General features: G+C 45.7%; 3 protein-coding genes and 1 pseudogene across 3 annotated transcripts; all 4 read left to right on the forward strand.

Annotated features, from left to right (window-relative positions):
* Positions 1-1,618: 1,618 nt before the first annotated feature.
* LOC119944112 (olfactory receptor 4D9-like) lies at positions 1,619-5,675 on the forward strand. The gene is made up of 2 exons (XM_038765332.1): positions 1,619-2,558; positions 5,578-5,675. Exons 1-2 carry the CDS (start codon positions 1,619-1,621, stop codon positions 5,673-5,675), a joined length of 1,038 nt encoding a protein of 345 aa, XP_038621260.1.
* Positions 5,676-7,126: 1,451 nt separating this feature from the next.
* On the forward strand, positions 7,127-8,061 carry LOC119943799 (annotated as a pseudogene).
* A 6,558-nt stretch (positions 8,062-14,619) lies between these two features.
* On the forward strand, positions 14,620-15,556 carry LOC119943788 (olfactory receptor 4D9-like). The gene is given in 2 exon segments (XM_038764953.1): positions 14,620-15,447; positions 15,449-15,556. Coding segments are annotated over 2 exon segments (936 nt in total).
* Positions 15,557-20,123: 4,567 nt separating this feature from the next.
* LOC119943800 (olfactory receptor 4D9-like) lies at positions 20,124-21,059 on the forward strand. Its single transcript, XM_038764968.1, has one exon. It carries the CDS (start codon positions 20,124-20,126, stop codon positions 21,057-21,059), a length of 936 nt encoding a protein of 311 aa, XP_038620896.1.
* The last annotated feature ends 6,443 nt before the right edge of the window (positions 21,060-27,502 follow it).

A 27,502-nucleotide genomic window follows, 5' to 3' on the forward strand; every position in this document is an offset into this window, starting at 1 on the left:
CACCACATACCTGCTGTGTCTCCTTGGGCAAGTCACTTAACTTCTCTGTGCCTTAGTTTCCTCATCTGTAGAATGGAAATTCGATACCTCTTCTCACCCTTGCTTGGACTTTGAGCCCCATGTGGGACCTGATTTTCTTGTCTCTACCTTAGTGCTTAGTGTCCACTAATTCTGATTCTTCTGGTCAGCAAGACCCACCCACCCCACCACTGACCTGGTGGCCCCCGGCAATCCTTTTTTGTGTCATCTGCCCCTGTGGGACAGACAGACCCACACAATAATCGCGGTAATTGGTAAGCTCTGTGTCAAGGACTGTACTAAGCTTTGGAGGTAGATTCAAGAAAATCTGAAGCACTTATTAAGTGCTTACTAGGTGCAGAGCACTGTACTAAGCACTCGGGAGACTACAATGTAACACAGTTGGTATACTTCCCTGCCAAGTGCAGTACCTGTCTCTCAGTGGGCTCACAGTCTGATTGGGTGGCAGAACAGGTGTTCAATCCCCATTTTACAGATAAGGGAACTGAGACACAGAAAAATTAGATGACTTGCCCAAGGTTACCCAGCAGACAGTTGGCAGAGTAGGGATTAGAACCCAGATCCTCTGACTCCCGGGCCCTGGGTCTTTCCACTGGGCCATGCTGGCCACTCACTTCTCTTCTCTATGTGTTGCCAATCTGTACTTCCCAAGCGCTTAGTACAGTGCTCTGCACATAGTAAGTGCTCAATAAATACGATTGATTGATTGATTGATTGATTGATTCTCACCAATCCACATTCATTCATTCAATCGTACTTATTGAGCGCTTACTGTGTGCAGAACACTGTACTAAGCGCTTGGGAAGTACAAGTTGGCAACATATAAAGACAGTCCCCTACCCAACAGTGGGCTCACATCACCCTGCAGAGTCAGGGTAGGGTATTGCCAACAACACCCAACTTCCACCCCTCCACTGATAGGGGATTTTAGCCAGAAAGTAATAATAATAATAATGATGATGGTATTAAATAAGCAATTACTATGTGCCAAACATCATTCATTCAATCGTATTTACTGAGCACTTACTGTATGCAGAGCACTGTACTAAGCGCTTGGGAAGTACAAGTTGGCAACGTATAGAGATGGTCCCTACCCAACAACGGGCTCACAGCCTAAGCACTGGGGTAAACACAAGGTTATTGTGATGGACTCAGTCCCTCTCCCAAGTGGGGCTCGCAGTCTCAATCCCCATTTTGTAGATGAGGTAACTGAAGCCCAGAGAAGTGAAATGACTTGCCTAAGGTCACACAACAGACAAGTGGCAGAGCCAGGATTAGAACTCAGATTCTTCTGACTCCCAGGCCAGAGCTCTATCCACTGGGCCACGTTACTTTGCTAAAATAATGATGGTGTGTGTTAAGTGCTAACTATATGCCAGGCACTATACTAAACACTGGGGTGGAAACAAGTAAATTGAGTTGGACAAAAGGCTGAGGAAAGGGGAAAGTTATCAAAGGATTTCCAAGGACGGCTAAAGAATTCCCAAACATAGTAGGAAGACACTTTTCTTGTTACTGAGTCCCCATTTATAATTATCTCATTTCCTCTCCAGACGTTCTTGGAAGAGGAGGATGGAGGATGGCGCTAGGAAATCACACCAGGGTTTCAGAATTTATTTTCCAAGGACTGACCCAGTCTCGGGAACTGAGCTACGTCTTATTTGTGCTTTTGTTTCTTTTGTACGTCATCACTATTTCAGCTAACCTCCTCATCATAGTCACAGTGACTTGGGAATCTCGTCTCCACCTGCCCATGTATTTCTTGCTCCGTAATCTATCCATCCTAGATATCTCCTTTTCCTGCATCACGATTCCCAAGGTCCTGGTGGATCTTCTTTCCAAGAGAAAAGCCATCTCCTTCAATGGCTGCCTCACTCAGATATTTTTCTTCCACCTCCTTGGTGGGGCAGATATTTTTTCTCTCTCTGTCATGGCGTATGACAGATACGTGGCAATCTCGAAGCCCCTGCGCTATGTAACCATCATGAACAAGGGGACGTGTTTTGGGTTGGTGGCTGCTTCCTGGGTGGGGGGATTTGTGCATTCCGTGGTCCAGATTTTTCTGTTGCTGCCATTACCCTTCTGTGGACCCAACGTCCTAGATGGTTTCTTCTGTGATGTCCCCCAGATACTTAAACTTTCTTGCACCAGTGTCTTCACTACAGAGCTGTTGATGATCTCCAACAACGGTATGATCACCTCCCTGTGGTTTGTCTTGCTCATTGGGTCCTACACAGTTATCTTGGCCATGCTGAGATCTCACTCTGGGGAAGGAAAAAAAAAAGCCATCGCCACCTGCACTTCCCACATGACAGTGGTCACTCTGCACTTTGTTCCATGTATCTACGTCTACGCTCGGCCCTTCACGGCCCTGCCTACGGACACGGCAGTGTCTGTCACCTTAGCCGGAGTTGTCCCCGTCCTGAACCCCATCATATATACCCTGAGGAACCACGAGATGATGCTGGCCATGAAGAGACTGAAGAAAAGAGTTACACAATCAGGAAGGGGAATGAAAAGTACAATAAACTGGGGGAGAGAACTGAGAGTGGTTGTCGGGTTTTCATTCAATTTTCCAAGAAGGACTTGGTGATGCGTGTCAACCTTGGAGGACAAGATTCACAAACAGACAGGGACAAGGTAATATGATTCAGCTTTGGAAGACAAGAGACGCAGAAACAGACAGGGATTGGTGATACCTGTTAGCCTTGGAGGACTAGAGACTCAGAAGCATTTAGAACCTGTGTCCTCCTACCACCGCATTGATTTCCCTTGAGTGTCTGGTCTGAGGCTGCAAACCAAATTCCCAAAATGGAGAATTGTTTTCTACTCACAGGGCACTTTCCAATTGAAGATCTCAGAGGGACTCCCCACCTACTACTATAGCTTAGTCCTTACTTCACACTGCCTTTTCACATTTTCTACAGCCAATCCCGGGGGAGATAAGAGAATAAGAAATTCCATGTCAGAAGAAATCTATTTCCCTGCCCGGATTCCTCCAACCAGAAACAATTTTTCCTTCATTTATTTTTCTTCATTTTGTTTTTCACTGGTACAAGTGGAAAGAGCAGACTTCCACTCACTAATCATCTTTTAGATGCTGGTTTGGTGTGAGGGTGATGTCTTAACCTGTGGAGATAGCTGTAAGGTGAGAGGAGACAGTAGAGCTCCTATCTCAGGATGCAGAAACAAGGTCACTGCAATCCAGTGCAAGGGTGGGGTGTGCGAATCATCAGTGAAGGCTGAACTCTGAGTCTCATTTCCTGGGAACGGTTGAGGGTAGATGATGCTATCTATTCAAGGATAAATCAATGTTGGTAATTTGGTTGAATTAGCTCAGTTGGAAGAGCATTAGACTGAAGATCGAAAGGTCCCTGATTTGATCCCAGGATTTCGCAGAGAGCTTTGCCTCACAAAAGTGAATTTTCTTTTTTTGGTGGTTAGGGTTCGGGGGGTGGGGGTTGTTTTTCGTGTTTTGTTTTGTTGCAAGTACTGATGTGGAGCTCCTGAGGAGAGTACCAACTAGGGCCAAACTCTGATCTTTCATGGCATTCAAACCATTTGGGACTTGAGCATCACTTTTTTAACTCTTCATTATGGCCCCAGCCACGCAGAACCCCGACAGGTGGGGCACCCCAAACAAGGCTGGGTAAGTAAGGTTTTGGAGGGAGAGCCACCTGATCCGGCTCCCAGCACCACTAACCGAAAGGATGAACCTCTTCCCACAGGGCGAGACGCAGGGCAGGGAGAGCAGGAATGTGGGGTCACAGGTGAAGGGCATTGGGAAGAAGGGGAGAAAGAGATGGAGGGATAGGAAAGAGGTGGAGAAAGTTGGAATGGTGTTGGTGGTGGCAGGGTGGAAGTAGTGGGGGAGGTTTGGATTCCCAGAATAATGACCTCTTGTTTTTCTTGTTTGAAACTCTTTGATTGTGGCCTGTTTGAACTGAGGGCTGGGAGTCCTTTGTACATAGAGTTTTAACTGAGACATTGCTACTGCTGATGTTCATTAATAGACATTGATTGAGCACAGAGAATCCACTAGATGTGGAGAATACTACATAATGAATCTAGGAATCAATCCATCAGTAGTGTATATGGAGCACTTTCTGTGTGCAGAGCACTGTACTAAGAACTTGGGAGAGTACAATATGACAATACAACAGACTTCGGGCAGATTCAGAAGCAGCAGGTGGCTTCCTCCCGGGCTCATGTCCCCAGTAAGGAGATAATAAAAATAATAATAGTAATAATGGTATTTGTTCAGAGCTAACTATGTGCAAGGCACTTTACTAAGCTCTGGGGTAGATACAAGCAAATTGGGTTGGATACAGTCCCTGCCCAGCTCTTAGAACAGTACTTTGCATATAGTAAGTGCTTAACAAATGCCATTATTATTATTATTATTATTATTATTATTACTATTATGTGAGGAGATAATAAAAACAATAATAGTAATAATGGTATTTGTTAAGAGCTAACTATGTGCAAGGCACTATACTAAGCTCTGAGGTAGATACAAGCAAATCAGGTTGGACATAGTCCCTGTCCCATGTAGGCCTCACAGTTTCAACCCCCATTTTACACTTACTGAGGCACAGAGAAGTAAAGTGACTCACCCAAGGTCACACAGCAGACAAGTGGCAAAGCCAGGCTTAGAACCCATGCTGCTTATGAGATGGAAAAGCTCATGGAGTGAACCGTGAGGAGGCCTCCAGAACAGCGTTGAGTGACTGTCTGGGGTGGAGCCGAGAATCCGCTGACTGTCCGGACTGTTCTTCCTCGCTCCTCAGAGGCCAGACTGTCGTTCCCTGGTTGGAGTTGGCTGGCCCTGACAGGGCTGAGGAGACCTGATCTCAGAGCTCTGAAAGCCCACAGAAAGGTATTGTCTGGATTATAAGAATTGTGGTATCGGTTAAGCGCTTATTATTATTCATTCATTCATTCAATCGTATTTATTGAGCGCTTACTGTGTGCAGAGCACTGTACTAAGAGCTTGGGAAGTACAAGTAGGCAACATATAGAGACGGACCCTACCCAACAACGGGCTCACAGTTATTGTGTTCCAGGCTCTGTACTAAACGCAGAGGTAGGCAAAATACAATCTGATTATACACAGTTCCAGTTTCACACTGGCTCATGGTCTGAAAGGGAGGGAGATCAGGTGTTGAACTCCCTTTTACAGATGAGAAACTGAGGCACAGAGATGTTAAATGACTTGCCCAAGATCACACAGGAGGCAAGGTACCGAGCTGGGATTAAAACCCACGTCCTCTGACTCTTAGTCCCATGTTCTTCCCACTAAGCCACAATGCTTATCAATAATAATAATAATATTTCTATCTGCCAAGCACTAGTCCTCCAGTGCCTCCAGATATCAGAAATCAAAACTGGAGCATCTCCGCAGTTGATTTTCAGACAGTCCACTTAGGGTATAAATTGGCAGTGGAGATAGGAAGAAGTGAGGGCTTTACATTTGGGACTAAGGCTCAGGCTAGAGCTTGGATTAGGGTTAGAGTTAAAGTTTGCGTTGTGGTTTAGGTACCACTACAGACTTGACAATACTACTGGTTCAGGATTTAGTAACTCTTGAATACTCAACTTTTGAAAACGGAGGCCAGGTCTCACAGCACCCCTAGCTCAGAAGGAGGTGGGGGACGTCCTAATTAATTAATAGTCAAGCACTTACTCTGTGCTAAGCACTGTACTAAGAGCTGGGGTAGATACAAGATAATCAGGCTGGACACAGCTCCTGTCCCATTTGAGGCTCACAATTCAAGCAGGGTGTATGATTTAGTCCCCTGTTTTGAAACAAGGAAACTAAGGCACAGAGAAGTAAAGTAACTTGCCCAAATTCACTCAGTAGGAAAGGGAAAGAGAGGGATTAGAATCCAGGTCCTCTGATTTTCAGGTCCTTGCTCCTTCCACTAGGCCACACAACGTCTCATTCTAATTGGGGAATAAACCTGGAAATGATCCTCTTTCTGATGCTTCCTTTTTTCTGTTCCTCTCTGCTAGACTTCATTCTGCTCACACTTTCCCTCCCTTCCCCTTTTCCCTACAGCTCTTTGTATCTGGATGGGCTGAGAATTAGAAGTTCTGGACATTTACCCAACTGCTGCAGGGACTCTCTTGAGGTTTTTGAAACAAGAGGCCTCATTGAAGGAGCAGAGTGGCCTATTGGAAAGAGCACTGGCTTGTAAGTCAAAGGACCTGGGTTCTAATTCTTGTACCACAACATACCTGCTGTGTCTCCTTGGGCAATTCATTTAACTTCTCCGCACCTTAGTTTTCTCATCTGTAAAATGGAGATTCAAACCCTCTTTTCCTCACTGGAAAAGCGCCCCATATGGGACCTGATTATCTTGTCTCTTACCATACAAGGTTGATTCCTTCAGCCCCACACAATAATCGTGGCATTTAGTAAGCTCTGTGTCAAGCTCTGTACTAAGCACTGGGGGTATATACAGGATAATCAGGTCAAATGTTCAATTGTATTTCTTGAGCACTTCCTATGCACAGAGCGTACGGACTCTCTGAAGTGTACTGTACTAAGCACTTGGGAGAGTACAATTTAACAAAGTTGTTATACTTCCCTGCCCAGTGAAGTCCCCGTGTCTCACTGGGCTCACAGTCTAAGTGGGTGGGAGAACAAGTGTTCGATCCCCATTTTCAGAGAAGGGAACTGAGGAACAGAGTAGTTGGATGACGTGCCCAAGGACACCCAGCAGGCAGCTGGCAGAACGGGAATTAGAACCCAGGTCCTCTGTCTCCTGGGCCATGGGTCTTTCCACTGGATCACCCTGTCCACTCACTTCTCTTCTCCCAAACCCCATCACCCTGCTGAGGCAGGGTAAGGCATTGTCACCAACAACTAACTTCCACAGCGTGACTGAGAAGGGACTTTAGCCAGAAAGTGTGAGGAAAAGTTCTGTTGAAATGGGATGGCTAGGGGAACGCTACCAAAGGATTTCTGAGGACGGCTAAAGAATTTCCAAACATAATAGGAAGGCACTTTCCTTGTTACCGAGACCTGGTCTACATTCATCTCATTTCCTTTCCAGGCATTCTTGGAACAAGAGGATGGAGAATGGATCTAGGAAATCACAGCAGGGTTTCAGAATTTTTGTTCCGGGGACTGACCCAGTCTCGGGAACTGAGCTTCATCTTATTTGTGCTTTTGTTCGTTTTGTTTGTGATAAATGTGTTGGCAAACCTCCTCATCATTGTCACCGTGACTTGGGAGTCTCGTCTCCACCTGCCCATGTATTTTTTGCTCCGTAATCTATCCATCCTAGATATCTCCCTTTCCTGCATCACTATTCCCAAGGTCCTGGTGGATCTTCTTTCCAAGAGAAAAGCCATCTCCTTCAACGGTTGCTTCACTCAGTTATTTTTCCTCCACTTTCTTGGTGGGGCTTATATTTTTTCTCTCTCTGTGATGGCATATGATCGATACATAGCAATCTCGAAGCCCCTACACTATGTAACTATCATGAGCAAGGGAATGTGTTTTGGGTTGGTGGCTGCTTCCTGGGTGGGGGGATTTGTGCATTCCGTGGTCCAAATGTTTCTGTTGCTGCCATTACCCTTCTGTGGACCCAATGTCCTAGATGGTTTCTTCTGCGATGTCCCCCACATACTTAAACTTTCCTGCACCAGTGCCTTCACTACAGAGCTGTTGATGATCTTCAGCAACGGTATGATCTCCTCTCTGTGGTTTGTCTTGCTCATTGGGTCCTACACAGTGATCTTGGTCATGCTGAAATCTCACTCTGGGGAAGGGAAAAAAAAAGCCATCGCCACCTGCACTTCCCACATGACAGTGGTCACTCTGCACTTTGTTCCATGCATCTACATCTATGCCCGGCCCTTCACAGCCCTGCCTATGGACACGGCAGTGTCTATCATCTTAACTGGAATTATCCCTGTCCTGAATCCCATCATATACACCTTGAGGAACCATGAGATGATGCAGGCTATGAAGAGACTGAAGAAAGAGTTTCACATTTTGAAAGGGAATGAAAATCAACATAAATGGCTTCTATCCTGATCCTTCTTGACCTCTCAACTGCCTTTTTTACTGTTGACCATTCTCTCCTTCTACATCCCAGCCTGCACCCTCCGCTCCTCTGCCGCTAACCTCCTCGACCCCCGGGCCACGTCCTTCCCCCGGCCCGGAATTCCCTCCCTCCATGCATCCTCCAAGCTAGCTCTCTTCCTCCCTTCAAAGCCCTACTGAGAGCTCACCTCCTCCAGGAGGCCTTCCCTGACTGAGCCTTCTTTTTCCTCTCCTCCTCCCCATCGCCCCCCCCAGCCCTACCTCCTTCCCCTCCCCACAGCACTTGTATATATTTGTACAGATTTATTACTCCATTTATTATACTTACACATATTTATTATTCTATTTATTTTGTTAATGATGTGCATATAGCTATAATTCTATTTGCTCTGATGATTTTGACACCTGTCTATATGTTTTGTTTTGTTGTCTGTCTCCCCCTTCTAGACTGTGAGCCCGCTGTTGCATAGGGACCATCTCTATATGTTGCTGACTTGTACTTCCCAAGTGCTTAGTAAAATGGTCTGCAAACGGTAAGCGCTCAATAAATATGATTGATCGAATAAATGAATGAATCCCCTTCTCCTGGAAACATTATCCAACCCTGGCTTCGTGGACACTGGCATCTTGTGGTTCTCTTCCTAGTGATCTGGCTGCTTGTTCTCGGTCCTGTTTGAGGGCTCATTCATTCATTCAATTGTATTTATTGAGTGTTTATTATGAGCAGAGCATTGTACTAAGTGCTTGGAAGGTGCAATGCCTCCTCTGCTTCCCACCCCCTCACTGCTGGTGTCCTTAATGGTTCAGTTCTGTGTCCCCTTCTGTTCTCTATCTATGCCCACTTCCTTGGGGAATACACGGCTTCAACTACCACTTCTTTAGGGATGCTACCCAAATCTACATCTCCAGCCCTATCTCTCTTCTTCTCCTCAGTCTTGCATTTCCTCCTGCCTTCAAGACATCTCTACTTGAATGTCCTCACGCCTCGTCTAACTTAACATGCCCCAAACAGTACTTCTAACCTTCCCACCAAAACCCGTCCTCTCCTTGACTCTCCCATCACTGTAGATGACACCACCATCCTTTCTGTCTCACAAGCCTGTAACCTTGACATCCTCCTTAACTCTTCTTACATTTAACCCACATATTCAATCCATCACTAATCCTGTCAGTCCAACCTTTACAACATAGCTAAAATCCGCCCTTTTCCTCCCTTTCCAAACTGCTACCATGTTAATACAATCCCTCATCCTATACTACAAGGATAACTGCATCAGCCTCCTTGCTGACCTCCGGGCTTCCTGTCTTCCCCCACTCCAGTCCGTAATTCACACTGCTGTCTTTATCATTTTCCTAAAAAAGGCTTAAGGCCATGTTTACCCTATCCTCAAGAACCTCCAGTGGTTACCCACCCACCTCCTCATCATATAGTAAGTCCTCACTATTGGCTTTAAAGCAGTCAATCACCTTGCCCTCTCTTACCACACCTCACTACTCTTCTAGTCCAATCCAGCCCACATATTTTGTTCCTCTAGTGCTAACCCTCTCACTGTACTTCAGTCTCTTCTATCTTGCCACTGTCCAGCCTCTGGCCTGGAATGCCCTCCGTCCTCATATACGACAATTACTCTCTCCCACATCAAATCCTTATTGAAGGCACATTTCCTCCAAGAGGCCATCCCTGACTAAGCCCTCCTTTCCTCTTCTCCCACTGCCTTCTGCTGCCCCTTATGTGCTCCCTGTATTCGTGGCTCAGTGGAAAGAGCACGGGCTTTGGAGTTAGAGGTCATGGGTTCAAATCTTGGCTCCGCCAATTGTCAGCTGTGTGACTTTGGGTGAGTCACTTAACTTCTCTGTGCCTCAGTTACCTCATCTGTAAAATGAGGACTAAGACTATAAGCCCCCCGTGGGACAACCTGATCACCTTGTAACCTCTCCAGCGCTTAGAACAGTGCTTTGCACATAGTTAGTGCTTAATAAATGCCGTTATTATTATTATTATTATTGTTATTATTATTATTATCTCCCCACCAGCCCCACAGCATTTATATATAGGTATCCGTAATTAATTTATTTATATTAATATCTGTCTCCCCCTGTAGACTGTAAACTCAATGTGGGCAAGGAATGTATCTGCTATATCGTTATATTGTACTCTCCCAAGCACACAGTACAGTGCACTGCACACGGTAAGGGCTCAATAAATATGATTGACTAACTGACTGAAATAAATCAAGGAAGGCTTCCTCAAGGAGATATGCTCTCAGAAGGGCTTTGAAGATGGGGAGAGCAGTGGCTTGGTAGGCAATGAGATTAAGAGAGGGGGTCTGACTGAAAGGGAACTGAAAATGGTTATCGAGTATTTACACTACTTTCCAAAAGGGACTTGGTGATACAGGTCAGCCTTGGAAGACAAGAGACTCAGAAGCAGTTTGAACCTTCTCCTACCATGGCTTTAATTTCCCTTGAGTGTCTGTTGTGAGACTGCAAAGCAAACTCCCAAAATGGTGGAGGGAGTTTTGCATCCAGAACCCAGGAGAATTTTTTTCTTCTCACAGGGCACTTTCCACATGAAGATCGCAGAGGGACTCCCCACCTACTGCTATAGCCTAATCCTTAAATCACCCTCCCCTTTCACATTTTCTACAGCCAAGCCCGGAGGAGATAAAAGATTAAGAACCTCAATGTCAGAAGGAATCTATTTCCCTGCGGAGATTCCTCCAAATAGGAACAATTTGTCCTTCATTTTATTTTTCACTGATACATGTGGAAGGAGCAACCGTCCACTCACCCTAATTGTCTTCTAGATGCTAGTTTGGTGCAAGGGTGATGTCTTAATCAATGGAGTAATCTGCAAGGTGAGAGGAGAACAGTAGAGCTACTATCTCAGGACATGGAACCAAAGCTGCTGCAGTCCAGTGCAAGGGTGGGTATGTGTCTCTAAAATGAAGGCTGAACTCTGAGTCTAATTTCCTGGGCACGGTTGACAATAGATGATGCCATCTATTCAGGGGGTGAATCAGTATTGGTAATTCAGGTGAAATAGCTAAGTTGAGAGAATGTTAGACTGAAAATCTCAAGGTCCCTGGTTTGATCCCAGATTTCTGCAGAGGGTTTGGCATCACGAAAGTGGATTTTTTGGGTGGGGGTGAGGTCAGGGTGGAGATTTTCTTTGGTTATGTTTTGTTGCAAGGATGAGTGCAATGCTCCTGAGGAGAGTACCAGTAAAGTTAAACTCCGTTCTTTGATGGCATTCAAACCATTTGGGAACTCAACATCATTTTTTTAATTCTTCATTATAGTTCCACCCACCCAGGACCTAACTTCACTGTGAGAACTTAACTTCTCTGTGCCTTGGTTTCCTCATCTTCCTCATCGTAGTCACAATGACTTGGGAATCTTGTCTCAATCTGCCCATGTATTTCTTGCTCTGCAATCCATCCATCCTAGATATCTCCTTTTCCTAAGTAAACTAAGATTGGTGAGAACATGGAGAGAAGACAACCTAATCCAGCCCCCAACCCCATCCAAGAGGATGAACCTCATCCTGAGTGGCCATGGGAATGCAGGGTGCAAAGAGTGGGAACGCAAAGTCGCGGGTGTGGATTTTACAGTTCAGGCTGAGGCTCGGGTTAGAGTTGGGGTTAAGGTTAGAGTTAGGGTTTGGATTAGGGTTTAGGTAATAATAATAATGATGATATTTGTTAAGTGCTTACTACGTGCCAAGCATTGTTGTAAGTGCTGGGGTAGATACAAGGTTAGCAGGTTGTCCCACGTGGGGCTCACAATCTTAATCCCCATTTTACAGATGAGGTAATTGAGGCTCAGAGAAGTTAACTGACTTGCCCAAGGTCACACAGCAGACATGTGGCAGAGTTGGGATTCGAACCCACGACCTCTGATTCCAAAGCCTGGGCTCTTTCCACTAAGGCTTGCCGGGGGGCCACCAGGGCATTGGTGGGGTGGGTGTGGACCAGGGCCATCATTTCTCAGGCTCCTTTTATGCTGTCCCCTGTCTCAGAGAGCAGCCTAGACCAGGCTTGGAAAACTAATTATCACTGTGGTATTCATTAAGAGCTTACAATGTTCCAAGCACTGGGTAGATAAAAGGAGTCAGGTCAGACTCCTTCCTAACCATCAATCTCACTGCCCAAGTGAGCTGTCTGCAATAGGATAATTATAGTATTTGGTAAGCGCTTACTATGTGCCAATCTGTCAGTCAGTCAGTGGTATTTGGGTCAGAATCTATTAACTCTTGAATGTTCAAATTTAAAAACGGGAAACCAGGTCTCACAGCATCCCTAGCTCAGAAAGATGTAGGGGATATCCTAATTAATTAATTATTAATCAAGCCCTTATTCCGTGCCAGGCACTATACTAAACACTGAGGTAGATACAACATAATTAAGCTGGACACCATCCCTGTCCCACATGGACCTCAAAATCTAAGTAGGAAGAGGTATAATTTAATCCCCAGTTTACAGATGAGGAAACCAAGGCGCAGAAACATAAAGCGACTTCCACAAAGTCACTCAGTAGGCAAGAGAGAGAAGGGGATTAGAACCCAGGTCCTCTGACTTTCAGTCCTGTACTCCTTCAACTAGGCCATGCCACTTTTCATTCTAATTGGGGAATAAACCTGGAAATGATCCTCTCTCTGATGTCTCCTTGCTCCTGTTCCTCTCTGCTATGCTCCCTTCTGCTCACACTTTCCCTCCCCTCCCCTCGTCCCTACACTCTTTGTATCTGGATGGTCTGAGAATTAGTGCTCTGGACACTTACCCAACCGCTGCAGAGACTCACTTGAGGTTTTTAAGACAAGAGGCCTCATCACAGGAGCAGTGTGGCCTACTGGAAAGAGCATGGCCCTGGGCGTCAGAGGATCTGGGTTCTAATTCCTGCTCCACCACATACCTGCTGTGTCTCCTTGGGCAAGTCACTTAACTTCTCTGTGCCTTAGTTTCCTCATCTGTAGAATGGAAATTCGATACCTCTTCTCACCCTTGCTTGGACTTTGAGCCCCATGTGGGACCTGATTTTCTTGTCTCTACCTTAGTGCTTAGTGTCCACTAATTCTGATTCTTCTGGTCAGCAAGACCCACCCACCCCACCACTGACCTGGTGGCCCCCGGCAATCCTTTTTTGTGTCATCTGCCCCTGTGGGACAGACAGACCCACACAATAATCGCGGTAATTGGTAAGCTCTGTGTCAAGGACTGTACTAAGCTTTGGAGGTAGATTCAAGAAAATCTGAAGCACTTATTAAGTGCTTACTAGGTGCAGAGCACTGTACTAAGCACTCGGGAGACTACAATGTAACACAGTTGGTATACTTCCCTGCCAAGTGCAGTACCTGTCTCTCAGTGGGCTCACAGTCTGATTGGGTGGCAGAACAGGTGTTCAATCCCCATTTTACAGATAAGGGAACTGAGACACAGAAAAATTAGATGACTTGCCCAAGGTTACCCAGCAGACAGTTGGCAGAGTAGGGATTAGAACCCAGATCCTCTGACTCCCGGGCCCTGGGTCTTTCCACTGGGCCATGCTGGCCACTCACTTCTCTTCTCTATGTGTTGCCAATCTGTACTTCCCAAGCGCTTAGTACAGTGCTCTGCACATAGTAAGTGCTCAATAAATACGATTGATTGATTGATTGATTGATTGATTCTCACCAATCCACATTCATTCATTCAATCGTACTTATTGAGCGCTTACTGTGTGCAGAACACTGTACTAAGCGCTTGGGAAGTACAAGTTGGCAACATATAAAGACAGTCCCTACCCAACAGTGGGCTCACATCACCCTGCAGAGTCAGGGTAGGGTATTGCCAACAACACCCAACTTCCACCCCTCCACTGATAGGGGATTTTAGCCAGAAAGTAATAATAATAATAATGATGATGGTATTAAATAAGCAATTACTATGTGCCAAACATCATTCATTCAATCGTATTTACTGAGCACTTACTGTATGCAGAGCACTGTACTAAGCGCTTGGGAAGTACAAGTTGGCAACGTATAGAGATGGTCCCTACCCAACAACGGGCTCACAGCCTAAGCACTGGGGTAAACACAAGGTTATTGTGATGGACTCAGTCCCTCTCCCAAGTGGGGCTCGCAGTCTCAATCCCCATTTTGTAGATGAGGTAACTGAAGCCCAGAGAAGTGAAATGACTTGCCTAAGGTCACACAACAGACAAGTGGCAGAGCCAGGATTAGAACTCAGATTCTTCTGACTCCCAGGCCAGAGCTCTATCCACTGGGCCACGTTACTTTGCTAAAATAATGATGGTGTGTGTTAAGTGCTAACTATATGCCAGGCACTATACTAAACACTGGGGTGGAAACAAGTAAATTGAGTTGGACAAAAGGCTGAGGAAAGGGGAAAGTTATCAAAGGATTTCCAAGGACGGCTAAAGAATTCCCAAACATAGTAGGAAGACACTTTTCTTGTTACTGAGTCCCCATTTATAATTATCTCATTTCCTCTCCAGACGTTCTTGGAAGAGGAGGATGGAGGATGGCGCTAGGAAATCACACCAGGGTTTCAGAATTTATTTTCCAAGGACTGACCCAGTCTCGGGAACTGAGCTACGTCTTATTTGTGCTTTTGTTTCTTTTGTACGTCATCACTATTTCAGCTAACCTCCTCATCATAGTCACAGTGACTTGGGAATCTCGTCTCCACCTGCCCATGTATTTCTTGCTCCGTAATCTATCCATCCTAGATATCTCCTTTTCCTGCATCACGATTCCCAAGGTCCTGGTGGATCTTCTTTCCAAGAGAAAAGCCATCTCCTTCAATGGCTGCCTCACTCAGATATTTTTCTTCCACCTCCTTGGTGGGGCAGATATTTTTTCTCTCTCTGTCATGGCGTATGACAGATACGTGGCAATCTCGAAGCCCCTGCGCTATGTAACCATCATGAACAAGGGGACGTGTTTTGGGTTGGTGGCTGCTTCCTGGGTGGGGGGATTTGTGCATTCCGTGGTCCAGATTTTTCTGTTGCTGCCATTACCCTTCTGTGGACCCAACGTCCTAGATGGTTTCTTCTGTGATGTCCCCCAGATACTTAAACTTTCTTGCACCAGTGTCTTCACTACAGAGCTGTTGATGATCTCCAACAACGGTATGATCACCTCCCTGTGGTTTGTCTTGCTCATTGGGTCCTACACAGTTATCTTGGCCATGCTGAGATCTCACTCTGGGGAAGGAAAAAAAAAAGCCATCGCCACCTGCACTTCCCACATGACAGTGGTCACTCTGCACTTTGTTCCATGTATCTACGTCTACGCTCGGCCCTTCACGGCCCTGCCTACGGACACGGCAGTGTCTGTCACCTTAGCCGGAGTTGTCCCCCGTCCTGAACCCCATCATATATACCCTGAGGAACCACGAGATGATGCTGGCCATGAAGAGACTGAAGAAAAGAGTTACACAATCAGGAAGGGAATGAAAAGTACAATAAACTGGGGGAGAGAACTGAGAGTGGTTGTCGGGTTTTCATTCAATTTTCCAAGAAGGACTTGGTGATGCGTGTCAACCTTGGAGGACAAGATTCACAAACAGACAGGGACAAGGTAATATGATTCAGCTTTGGAAGACAAGAGACGCAGAAACAGACAGGGATTGGTGATACCTGTTAGCCTTGGAGGACTAGAGACTCAGAAGCATTTAGAACCTGTGTCCTCCTACCACCGCATTGATTTCCCTTGAGTGTCTGGTCTGAGGCTGCAAACCAAATTCCCAAAATGGAGAATTGTTTTCTACTCACAGGGCACTTTCCAATTGAAGATCTCAGAGGGACTCCCCACCTACTACTATAGCTTAGTCCTTACTTCACACTGCCTTTTCACATTTTCTACAGCCAATCCCGGGGGAGATAAGAGAATAAGAAATTCCATGTCAGAAGAAATCTATTTCCCTGCCCGGATTCCTCCAACCAGAAACAATTTTTCCTTCATTTATTTTTCTTCATTTTGTTTTTCACTGGTACAAGTGGAAAGAGCAGACTTCCACTCACTAATCATCTTTTAGATGCTGGTTTGGTGTGAGGGTGATGTCTTAACCTGTGGAGATAGCTGTAAGGTGAGAGGAGACAGTAGAGCTCCTATCTCAGGATGCAGAAACAAGGTCACTGCAATCCAGTGCAAGGGTGGGTGTGCGAATCATCAGTGAAGGCTGAACTCTGAGTCTCATTTCCTGGGAACGGTTGAGGGTAGATGATGCTATCTATTCAAGGATAAATCAATGTTGGTAATTTGGTTGAATTAGCTCAGTTGGAAGAGCATTAGACTGAAGATCGAAAGGTCCCTGATTTGATCCCAGGATTTCGCAGAGAGCTTTGCCTCACAAAAGTGAATTTTCTTTTTTTGGTGGTTAGGGTTCAGGGGGTGGGGGTTGTTTTTCGTGTTTTGTTTTGTTGCAAGTACTGATGTGGAGCTCCTGAGGAGAGTACCAACTAGGGCCAAACTCTGATCTTTCATGGCATTCAAACCATTTGGGACTTGAGCATCACTTTTTTAACTCTTCATTATGGCCCCAGCCACGCAGAACCCCGACAGGTGGGGCACCCCAAACAAGGCTGGGTAAGTAAGGTTTTGGAGGGAGAGCCACCTGATCCGGCTCCCAGCACCACTAACCGAAAGGATGAACCTCTTCCCACAGGGCGAGACGCAGGGCAGGGAGAGCAGGAATGTGGGGTCACAGGTGAAGGGCATTGGGAAGAAGGGGAGAAAGAGATGGAGGGATAGGAAAGAGGTGGAGAAAGTTGGAATGGTGTTGGTGGTGGCAGGGTGGAAGTAGTGGGGGAGGTTTGGATTCCCAGAATAATGACCTCTTGTTTTTCTTGTTTGAAACTCTTTGATTGTGGCCTGTTTGAACTGAGGGCTGGGAGTCCTTTGTACATAGAGTTTTAACTGAGACATTGCTACTGCTGATGTTCATTAATAGACATTGATTGAGCACAGAGAATCCACTAGATGTGGAGAATACTACATAATGAATCTAGGAATCAATCCATCAGTAGTGTATATGGAGCACTTTCTGTGTGCAGAGCACTGTACTAAGAACTTGGGAGAGTACAATATGACAATACAACAGACTTCGGGCAGATTCAGAAGCAGCAGGTGGCTTCCTCCCGGGCTCATGTCCCCAGTAAGGAGATAATAAAAATAATAATAGTAATAATGGTATTTGTTCAGAGCTAACTATGTGCAAGGCACTTTACTAAGCTCTGGGGTAGATACAAGCAAATTGGGTTGGATACAGTCCCTGCCCAGCTCTTAGAACAGTACTTTGCATATAGTAAGTGCTTAACAAATGCCATTATTATTATTATTATTATTATTATTATTACTATTATGTGAGGAGATAATAAAAACAATAATAGTAATAATGGTATTTGTTAAGAGCTAACTATGTGCAAGGCACTATACTAAGCTCTGAGGTAGATACAAGCAAATCAGGTTGGACATAGTCCCTGTCCCATGTAGGCCTCACAGTTTCAACCCCCATTTTACACTTACTGAGGCACAGAGAAGTAAAGTGACTCACCCAAGGTCACACAGCAGACAAGTGGCAAAGCCAGGCTTAGAACCCATGCTGCTTATGAGATGGAAAAGCTCATGGAGTGAACCGTGAGGAGGCCTCCAGAACAGCGTTGAGTGACTGTCTGGGGTGGAGCCGAGAATCCGCTGACTGTCCGGACCGTTCTTCCTCGCTCCTCAGAGGCCGGACTGTCGTTCCCTGGTTGGAGTTGGCTGGCCCTGACAGGGCTGAGGAGACCTGATCTCAGAGCTCTGAAAGCCCACAGAAAGGTATTGTCTGGATTATAAGAATTGTGGTATCGGTTAAGCGCTTATTATTCATTCATTCATTCAATCATATTTATTGAGCGCTTACTGTGTGCAGAGCACTGTACTAAGAGCTTGGGAAGTACAAGTAGGCAACATATAGAGACGGACCCTACCCAACAACGGGCTCACAGTTATTGTGTTCCAGGCTCTGTACTAAACGCAGAGGTAGGCAAAATACAATCTGATTATACACAGTTCCAGTTTCACACCGGCTCATGGTCTGAAAGGGAAGGAGATCAAGTGTTGAACTCCCTTTTACAGATGAGAAACTGAGGCACAGAGATGTTAAATGACTTGCCCAAGATCACACAGGAGGCAAGGGACCGAGCCGGGTTTAAAACCCACATCCTCTGACTCCCAGTCCCATGTTCTTCCCACTAAGCCCCAGTGCTTATCAGTAATAATAATAATATTTCTATCTGCCAAGCACTAGCCCTCCAGTACCTCCAGATAACAGAAATCAAAACTGGAGCATCTCCGAAGTTGATTTTCAGACAGTCCACTTAGGGTATAAATTAGCAGTGGAGATAGGAAGAAGTCAGGGTTTTACATTTGGGACTAAGGCTCGGACTAGGGCTTGGATTAGGGTTAGAGTTAAAGTTTGGGTTGTGGTTTAGGTACCACTACAGACTTGACAATACCACTGGTTCAGGATTTAGTAACTCTCGAATACTCAACTTTAGAAAACAGAGGCCAGGTCTCACTACACCCATAGCTCAGAAGGAGGAGGGGGGCGTCCTAATTGATTAATGGTCAAGCAATTACTCTGTGCTAAGCACTGTATTAAGAGCTGGGGTAGATACAAGATAATCAGGCTGGACACAGCTCCTGTCCCATTTGAGGCTCACAATCCAAGGAGGGTGTATGATTTAGTCCCCTGTTTTGAAACAAGGAAACTAAGGCACAGAGAAGTAAAGTAACTTGCCCAAACTCACTCAGTAGGAAAGGGAAAGAGAGGGATTAGAAGCCAGGACCTCTGATTTTCAGGTCCTTGCTCTTTCAACTAGGCCACACCACTTCTCATTCTAATTGGGGAATAAACCTGGAAATCATCCTCTTTCTGATGCCTCCTTTCTCCTGTTCCTTTCTGCTAGACTTCCTTCTGCTCACATTTTCCCTCCCTTCCCCTTTTCCCTACAGCTCTTTGTATCTGGATGGGCTGAGAAATAGAAGTTCTGGACATTTACCCAACTGCTGCAGGGACTCGCTTGAGGTTTTTGAAACAAGAGGCCTCATTGAAGGAGCAGAGCGGCCTATTAGAAAGAGCACTGGCTTGGAAGTCAAAGAACGTGGGTTCTAATTCTTGCATCACAACATACCTGCTGTGTCTCCTTGGGCAAGTCATTTAACTTCTCCGCCCCTTAGTTTTCTCATCTGTAAAATGGAGATTCAAACCCTCTTTTCCTCACTGGAAAAGTGCCCCATATGGGACCTGATTATCTTGTCTCTTACCATACAAGGCTGATTCCTTCAGCCCCACACAATAATCGTGGCATTTAGTAAGCTCTGTGTCAAGCTCTGTACTAACCACTGGGGGTATATACAAGATAATCAAGTCAAATGTTCAATTATATTTCTTGAGCACTTCCTACGCGCAGAGCGTACGGACTCTCTGAAGTGTACTGTACTAAGCACTTGGGAGAGTACAATTTAACAAAGTTGTTATACTTCCCTGCCCAGTGAAGTCCCCGTGTCTCACTGGGCTCACAGTCTAAGTGGGTGGGAGAACAGGTGTTCGATCCCCATTTTCAGAGATGGGAACTGAGGCACAGAGTAGTTGGATGACGTGCCCAAGGACACCAAGCAGGCAGCTGGCAGAACGGGAATTAGAACCCAGGTCCTCTGTCTCCTGGGCCATGGGTCTTTCCACTGGATCACCCTGTCCACTCACTTCTCTTCTCCCAAACCCCATCACCCTGCTGAGGCAGGGTAAGGCATTGTCACCAACAACTAACTTCCACAGCGTGACTGAGAAGGGACTTTAGCCAGAAAGTGTGAGGAAAAGTTCTGTTGAAATGGGATGGCTAGGGGAACGCTACCAAAGGATTTCTGAGGACGGCTAAAGAATTTCCAAACATAATAGGAAGGCACTTTCCTTGTTACCGAGACCTGGTCTACATTCATCTCATTTCCTTTCCAGGCATTCTTGGAACAAGAGGATGGAGAATGGATCTAGGAAATCACAGCAGGGTTTCAGAATTTTTGTTCCGGGGACTGACCCAGTCTCGGGAACTGAGCTTCGTCTTATTTGTGCTTTTGTTTGTTTTGTTTGTGATAAATTTGTTGGCAAACCTCCTCATCATTGTCACCGTGACTTGGGAGTCTCGTCTCCACCTGCCCATGTATTTTTTGCTCCGTAATCTATCAATCCTAGATATCTCCCTTTCCTGCATCACTATTCCCAAGGTCCTGGTGGATCTTCTTTCCAAGAGAAAAGCCATCTCCTTCAACGGTTGCTTCACTCAGTTATTTTTCCTCCACTTTCTTGGTGGGGCTGATATTTTTTCTCTCTCTGTGATGGCATATGATCGATACATAGCAATCTCGAAGCCCCTGCACTATGTAACCATCATGAGCAAGGGAATGCGTTTAGGGTTGGTGGCTGCTTCCTGGGTGGGGGGATTTGTGCATTCCGTGGTCCAAATATTTCTGTTGCTGCCATTACCCTTCTGTGGACCCAATGTCCTAGATGGTTTCTTCTGCGATGTCCCCCAGATACTTAAACTTTCCTGCACCAGTGCCTTCACTACAGAGCTGTTGATGATCTTCAGCAACGGTATGATATCCTCTCTGTGGTTTGTCTTGCTCATTGGGTCCTACACAGTGATCTTGGTCATGCTGAAATCTCACTCTGGGGAAGGGAAAAAAAAAGCCATCGCCACCTGCACTTCCCACATGACAGTGGTCACTCTGCACTTTGTTCCATGCATCTACATCTATGCCCGGCCCTTCACAGCCCTGCCTATGGACACGGCAGTGTCTATCATCTTAACTGGAATTATCCCTGTCCTGAATCCCATCATATACACCTTGAGGAACCATGAGATGATGCAGGCTATGAAGAGACTGAAGAAAAGAGTTTCACATTTTGAAAGGGAATGAAAATCAACATAAATGGCTTCTTTCCTGATCCTTCTTGACCTCTCAACTGCCTTTTTTACTGTTGACCATTCTCTCCTTCTACATTCCAGCCTGCACCCTCCGCTCCTCTGCCGCTAACCTCCTCGACCCCCGGGCCACGTCCTTCCGCCGACCCGGAATTCCCTCCCTCCACGCATCCGCCAAGCTAGCTCTCTTCCTCCCTTCAAAGCCCTACTGAGAGCTCACCTCCTCCAGGAGGCCTTCCCAGACTGAGCCTTCTTTTTCCTCTCCTCCTCCCCATCCCCCCCGGCCTACCTCCTTCCCCTCCCCGCAGCACTTGTATATATTTGTACAGATTTATTACTCCATTTATTATACTTGCACATATTTATTATTCTATTTATTTTGTTGATGATGTGCATATAGCTATAATTCTATTTGCTCTGATGATTTTGACACCTGTCTATATGTTTTGTTTTGTTGTCTGTCTCCCCCTTCTAGACTGTGAGCCCGCTGTTGCATAGGGACCATCTCTATATGTTGCTGACTTGTACTTCCCAAGTGCTTAGTAAAATGGTCTGCAAACGGTAAGCGCTCAATAAATATGATTGATCGAATAAATGAATGAATCCCCTTCTCCTGGAAACATTATCCAACCCTGGCTTCGTGGACACTGGCATCTTGTGGTTCTCTTCCTAGTGATCTGCCTGCTCATTCTCGGTCCTGTTTGAGGGCTCATTCATTCATTCAATTGTATTTATTGAGTGTTTACTATGTGCAGAGCATTGTACTAAGTGCTTGGAAGGTGCAATGCCTCCTCTGCTTCCCACCCCCTCACTGCTGGTGTCCTTAATGGTTCAGTTCTGTGTCCCCTTCTGTTCTCTATCTACGTCCACTTCCTTGGGGAATACACGGCTTCAACTACCACTTCTTTGGGATGCTACCCAAATCTACATCTCCAGCCCTATCTCTCTTCTTCTCCTCAGTCTTGCATTTCCTCCTGCCTTCAAGACATCTCTACTTGAATGTCCTCACGCCTCGTCTAACTTAACATGCCCCAAACAGTACTTCTAACCTTCCCACCAAAACCCTGTCCTCTCCTTGACTCTCCCATCACTGTGGATGACACCACCATCCTTTCTGTCTCACAAGCCTGTAACCTTGACATCCTCCTTAACTCTTCTTTCATTCAACCCACATATTCAATCCATCACTAATCCTGTCAGTTCAACGTTCACAACATAGCTAAAATACGCCCTTTTCCTCCCTTTCCAAACTGCTACCATGTTAATACAGTCCCTCATCCTATACTGCAAGGATAACTGCATCAGCCTCCTTGCTGACCTCCCTGCTTCCTGTCTTCCCCCACTCCAGTCCATAATTCACACTGCTGTCTTTATCATTTTCCTAAAAAAAGGCTTAAGGCCATGTTTACCCTATCCTCAAGAACCTCCAGTGGTTACCCACCCACCTCCTCATCATATAAAAAGTCCTCACTATTGGCTTTAAAGCAATCACCTTGCCGTCTTTTACCACACCTCAATACTCTCCTACTCCAATCCAGCCCACATATTTTGTTCCTCTAGTGCTAACCCTCTCACTGTACTTCAGTCTCTTCTATCTTGCCACTGTCCAGCCTCTGGCCTGGAATGCCCTCCCTCCTCATATCCGACAATTACTCTCTCCCACATCAAATCCTTACTGAAGGCACATTTCCTCCAAGAGCCCATCCCTGACTAAGCCCTCCTTTCCTCTTCTCCCACTCCCTTCTGCTGCCCCTTAGGTGCTCCCTGTATTCGTGGCTCAGTGGAAAGAGCACGGGCTTTGGAGTCAGAGGTCATGGGTTCAAATCCTGGCTCCGCCAATTGTCAGCTGTGTGACTTTGGGCGAGTCACTTAACTTCTCTGTGCCTCAGTTACCTCATCTGTAAAATGAGGATTAAGACTATAAGCCCCCTGTGGGGTAACCTGATCACCTTGTAACCTCCCCAGCACTTAAAACAGTGCTTTGCACGTAGCACTTAATAAATGCCATTATTATTATTATTATCATTATCATTATTATTATTATTATCTCCCCACCAGCCCCACAGCATTTATATATAGGTACCTGTAATCAATTTATTTATATTAATGTCTGTCTCCCCCTGTAGACTGTAAGCTCAATGTGGGCAAGGAATGTGTCTGCTATATCATTATATTGTACTCTGCCAAGTACACAGTACAGTGCACTACACACAGTAAGGGCTCAATAAATATGATTGACTAACTGAAATGAATCAAGAAAGGCTTCCTCAAGGAGATATGCTCTCAGAAGGCCTTTGAAGATGGGGAGAGCAGTGGCTTGGTGGGCAACGAGATTAATGGGGGTTCTGACTGAAAGAGAACTGAAAATGGTTATCGAGTATTTACACAACTTTCCAAAAGATACTTGATGGTACAGGTCAGCCTTGGAAGACAAGAGACTCAGAAGCAGTTTGAACCTTCTCCTACCATGGCTTTAATTTCCCTTGAGTGTCTGTTGTGAGACTGCAAAGCAAACTCCCAAAATGGTGGAGGGAGTTTTGCATCCAGAACCCAGGAGAATTCTTTTCTACTCACAGGGCACTTTCCACATGAAGATCTCAGAGGGACTCCCCACCTACTGCTATAGCCTAATCCTTAAATCACCCTGCCCTTCCATATTTTCTACAGCCAAGCCCGGAGGAGATAAAAGAGTAAGAACCTCAGTGTCAGAAGGAATCTATTTCCCTGCAGAGATTCCTCTAAATAGGAACAATTTGTCCTTCATTTTATTTTTCACTGATACATGTGGAAGGAGCAACCTTCCGCTCACCCTAATTGTCTTCTAGATGCTAGTTTGGTGCAAGGGTGATGTCTTAATCAATGGAGTAATCTGCAAGGTGAGAGGAGAACAGTAGAGCTACTATCTCAGGACATGGAACCAAAGCTGCTGCAGTCCAGTGCAAGGGTGGGTATGTGTCTCTAAAATGAAGGCTGAACTCTGAGTCTAATTTCCTGGGCACGGTTGACAATAGATGATGCCATCTATTCAGGGGGTGAATCAGTATTGGTAATTCAGGTGAAATAGCTGAGTTGAGAGAATGTTAGACTGAAAATCTCAAGGTCCCTGGTTTGATCCCAGATTTCTGCAGAGGGTTTGGCATCACGAAAGTGGATTTTTTGGGTGGGGGTGAGGTCAGGGTGGAGATTTTCTTTGGTTATGTTTTGTTGCAAGGATGAGTACAATGCTCCTGAGGAGAGTACCAGTAAGGTTAAACTCCATTCTTTGATGGCATTCAAACCATTTGGGAACTCAACATCATTTTTTTAATTCTTCATTATAGTTCCACCCACCCAGGACCTAACTTCACTGTGAGAACTTAACTTCTCTGTGCCTTGGTTTTCTCATCTTCCTCATCATAGTCACAGTGACTTGGGAATCGTGTCTCAATCTGCCCATGTATTTCTTGCTCCGCAATCCATCCATCCTAGATATCTCCTTTTCCTAAGTAAACTAAGATGTGTGAGGACATGGAGAGAAGACAACCTAATCCAGCCCCCAACCCCATCCAAGAGGACGAACCTCATTCTGAGTGGCCACGGGAATGCAGGGTGCAAAGAGTGGGAACACAAAGTCGCGGGTGAGGATTTTACAGTTCAGGCTGAGGCTTGGGTTAGAGTTGGGGTTAAGGTTAGAGATAGGGTTTGGATTAGGGTTTAGGTAATAATAGTAATGATGATATTTGTTAAGAGCTTACTATGTGCCAAGCATTGTTTTAAGCACTGGGGTAGATACAAGGTTAGCAGGTTGCCCCACGTGGGGCTCACAGTCTTATTCCCCATTTTACAGATGAGGTAACTGAGGCAAAGAGAAATTAAGTGACTTGTCCAAAGTCACACAGCTGACACGTGGCAGAGCTGGGATTTGAACCCATGACCTCTGACTTTCAAGCCCAGGCTCTTTCCACTAAGGCTTGCCGGGGGGGCCACCAGGGCATTGGTGGGGTGGGTGCGGACCAGGGCCTTCACTTCTCAGGCCCCTTTTATGCAGTCCCCTGTCTCAGAGAGCAGCCTAGACCAGGCTTGGAATACTAATTATCACTGTGGTATTCATTAAGAGCTTACAATGTTCCAAGCACTGGGTAGATAAAAGGAGTCAGGTCAGACTCCTTCCTAACCGTCATTCTCACTGCCCAAGTGAGCTGTCTGCAATAGGATAATTATAATATTTGGTAAGCGCTTACTATGTGCCAATCTGTCAGTCAGTCAGTGGTATTTGGGTCAGAATCTATTAACTCTTGAATGCTCAAAGTTAAAAACGGGAAACCAGGTCTCAGAGCATCCCTAGCTCAGAAAGATGTAGGGGACATCCTAATTAATTAATTATTAATCAAGCCCTTATTCCATGCCAGGCACTATACTAAACACTGAGGTAGATACAACATAATTAAGCTGGACACCATCCCTGTCCCACATAGACCTCAAAATCTAAGTAGGAGGGGGTATAATTTAATCCCCAGTTTACAGATGAGGAAACCAAGGCACAGAAACATAGAGAGACTTCCCCAAAGTCACTCAGTAGGCAAGAGAGAGAAGGGGATTAGAACCCAGGTCCTCTGACTTTCAGTCCTGTACTCCTTCAACTAGGCCACGCCACTTCTCATTCTAATTGGGGAATAAACCTGGAAATGATCCTCTCTCTGATGCCTCCTTGCTCCTGTTCCTCTCTGCTATGCTCCCTTCTGATCTCACTTTCCCTCCCCTCCCCTCATCCCTACAGCTCTTTGCATCTGGATGGGCTGAGAATTAGGAGTTCCGGACATTTACCCAACCACTGCAGAGACTCACTTGAGGTTTTTGAAACAAGAGGCCTCATCACAGGAGCAGTGTGGCCTAATGGAAAGAGCATGGCCCTGGGCGTCAGAGGATCTGGGCTCTAATTCCTGCTCCACCGCATACCTGCTGTGTCTCCTTGGGCAAGTCACTTAACTTCTCTGTGCCTTAGTTTCCTCATCTGTAGAATGGAAATTCGATACCTCTTCTCACCCTTGCTTGGACTTTGAGCCCCATGTGGGACCTGATTATCTCGTCTCTACCTTAGTGCTTAGTGTCCACTAATTCTGATGTCTTCTGGTCAGTAAGACCCACCCACCCCACCACTGACCTGGTGTTCCCCGGCAATCCTTTTTTGTGTCATCTGGCCCTGTGGGACAGACAGACCCACACAATAATCGTGGTAATTGGTAAGCTCTGTGTCAAGGACTGTACTAAGCTTTGGAGGTAGATTCAAGAAAATCTTAAGCACTTATTAAGTGCTTACTAGATGCAGAACACTGTACTAAGCACTCGGGAGACTACAATGTAACATAGTTGCTATACTTCCCTGTCAAGTGCAGTACCTGTCTCTCAGTGGGCTCACAGTCTGATTGGGTGGCAGAACAGGTGTTCAATCCCCATGTCTCTATATGTTGCCAATTAGTACTTCCCAAGCGCTTAGTACAGTGCTCTGCACATAGTAAGCGCTCAATAAATACGATTGATGATGATTTTACAGACAAGGGAACTGAGACACAGAAAAATTAGATGACTTGCCCAAGGTTACCCAGCAGACAGTTGGCAGAGCAGGGATTAGAACCCAGGTCCTCTGATTCCCGGGCCCTGGGTCTTTCCACTGGGCCACGCTGTCCACTCACTTCTCTTCTCACCAACCCACATTTATTCATTCAATCCTATTTATTGAGCGCTTACTGTGTGCAGAACACTGTACTAAGCGCTTGGGAAGTACAAGTTGGCAACACATAAAGACGGTCCCTACCCAACACTGGGCTCACATCACCCTGCAGAGGCAGGGTAGGGTATTGCCAACAACATCCAACTTCCACCCTATCACTGAGGGGGGATTTTAGCCAGAAAGTAATAATAATAATAATGATGGTATTAAATAAGCAATTACTATGTGCCAAACACTATTCATTCATTCATTCAATCGTATTTACTGAGCACTTAATGTATGCAGAGCACTGTACTAAGCGCTTGGGAAGTACAAGTTGGCAACATATAGAGACGGTCCCTACCCAACAACGGGCTCACAGCCTAAGCACTGGGGTAAACACAAGGTTATCGTGATGGACTCAGTCCCTCTCCAAAGTGGGATTCGCAGTCTCAATCCCCATTTTACAGATGAGGTAACTGAAGCCCAGAGAAGTGAAGTGACTTGCCTAAGGTCACACAGCAGACAAGTGGCAGAGCCAGGATTAGAACTCAGATCCTTCTGACTCCCAGGCCAGAGCTCTATCCACTGGGCCACGTTGCTTTGCTAAAATAATGATGGTATGTGTTAAGTGCTAACTATATTCCAGGCACTATACTAAACACTGGGGTGGAAACAAGTAAATTGAGTTGGACAAAAGGCTGAGGAAAGGGGAAAGTTATCAAAGGATTTCCAAGGACGGCTAAAGAATT

This window comes from Tachyglossus aculeatus, chromosome 22 (genome assembly GCF_015852505.1).
Source record: "Tachyglossus aculeatus isolate mTacAcu1 chromosome 22, mTacAcu1.pri, whole genome shotgun sequence".
Taxonomy (NCBI): domain Eukaryota; kingdom Metazoa; phylum Chordata; class Mammalia; order Monotremata; family Tachyglossidae; genus Tachyglossus; species Tachyglossus aculeatus.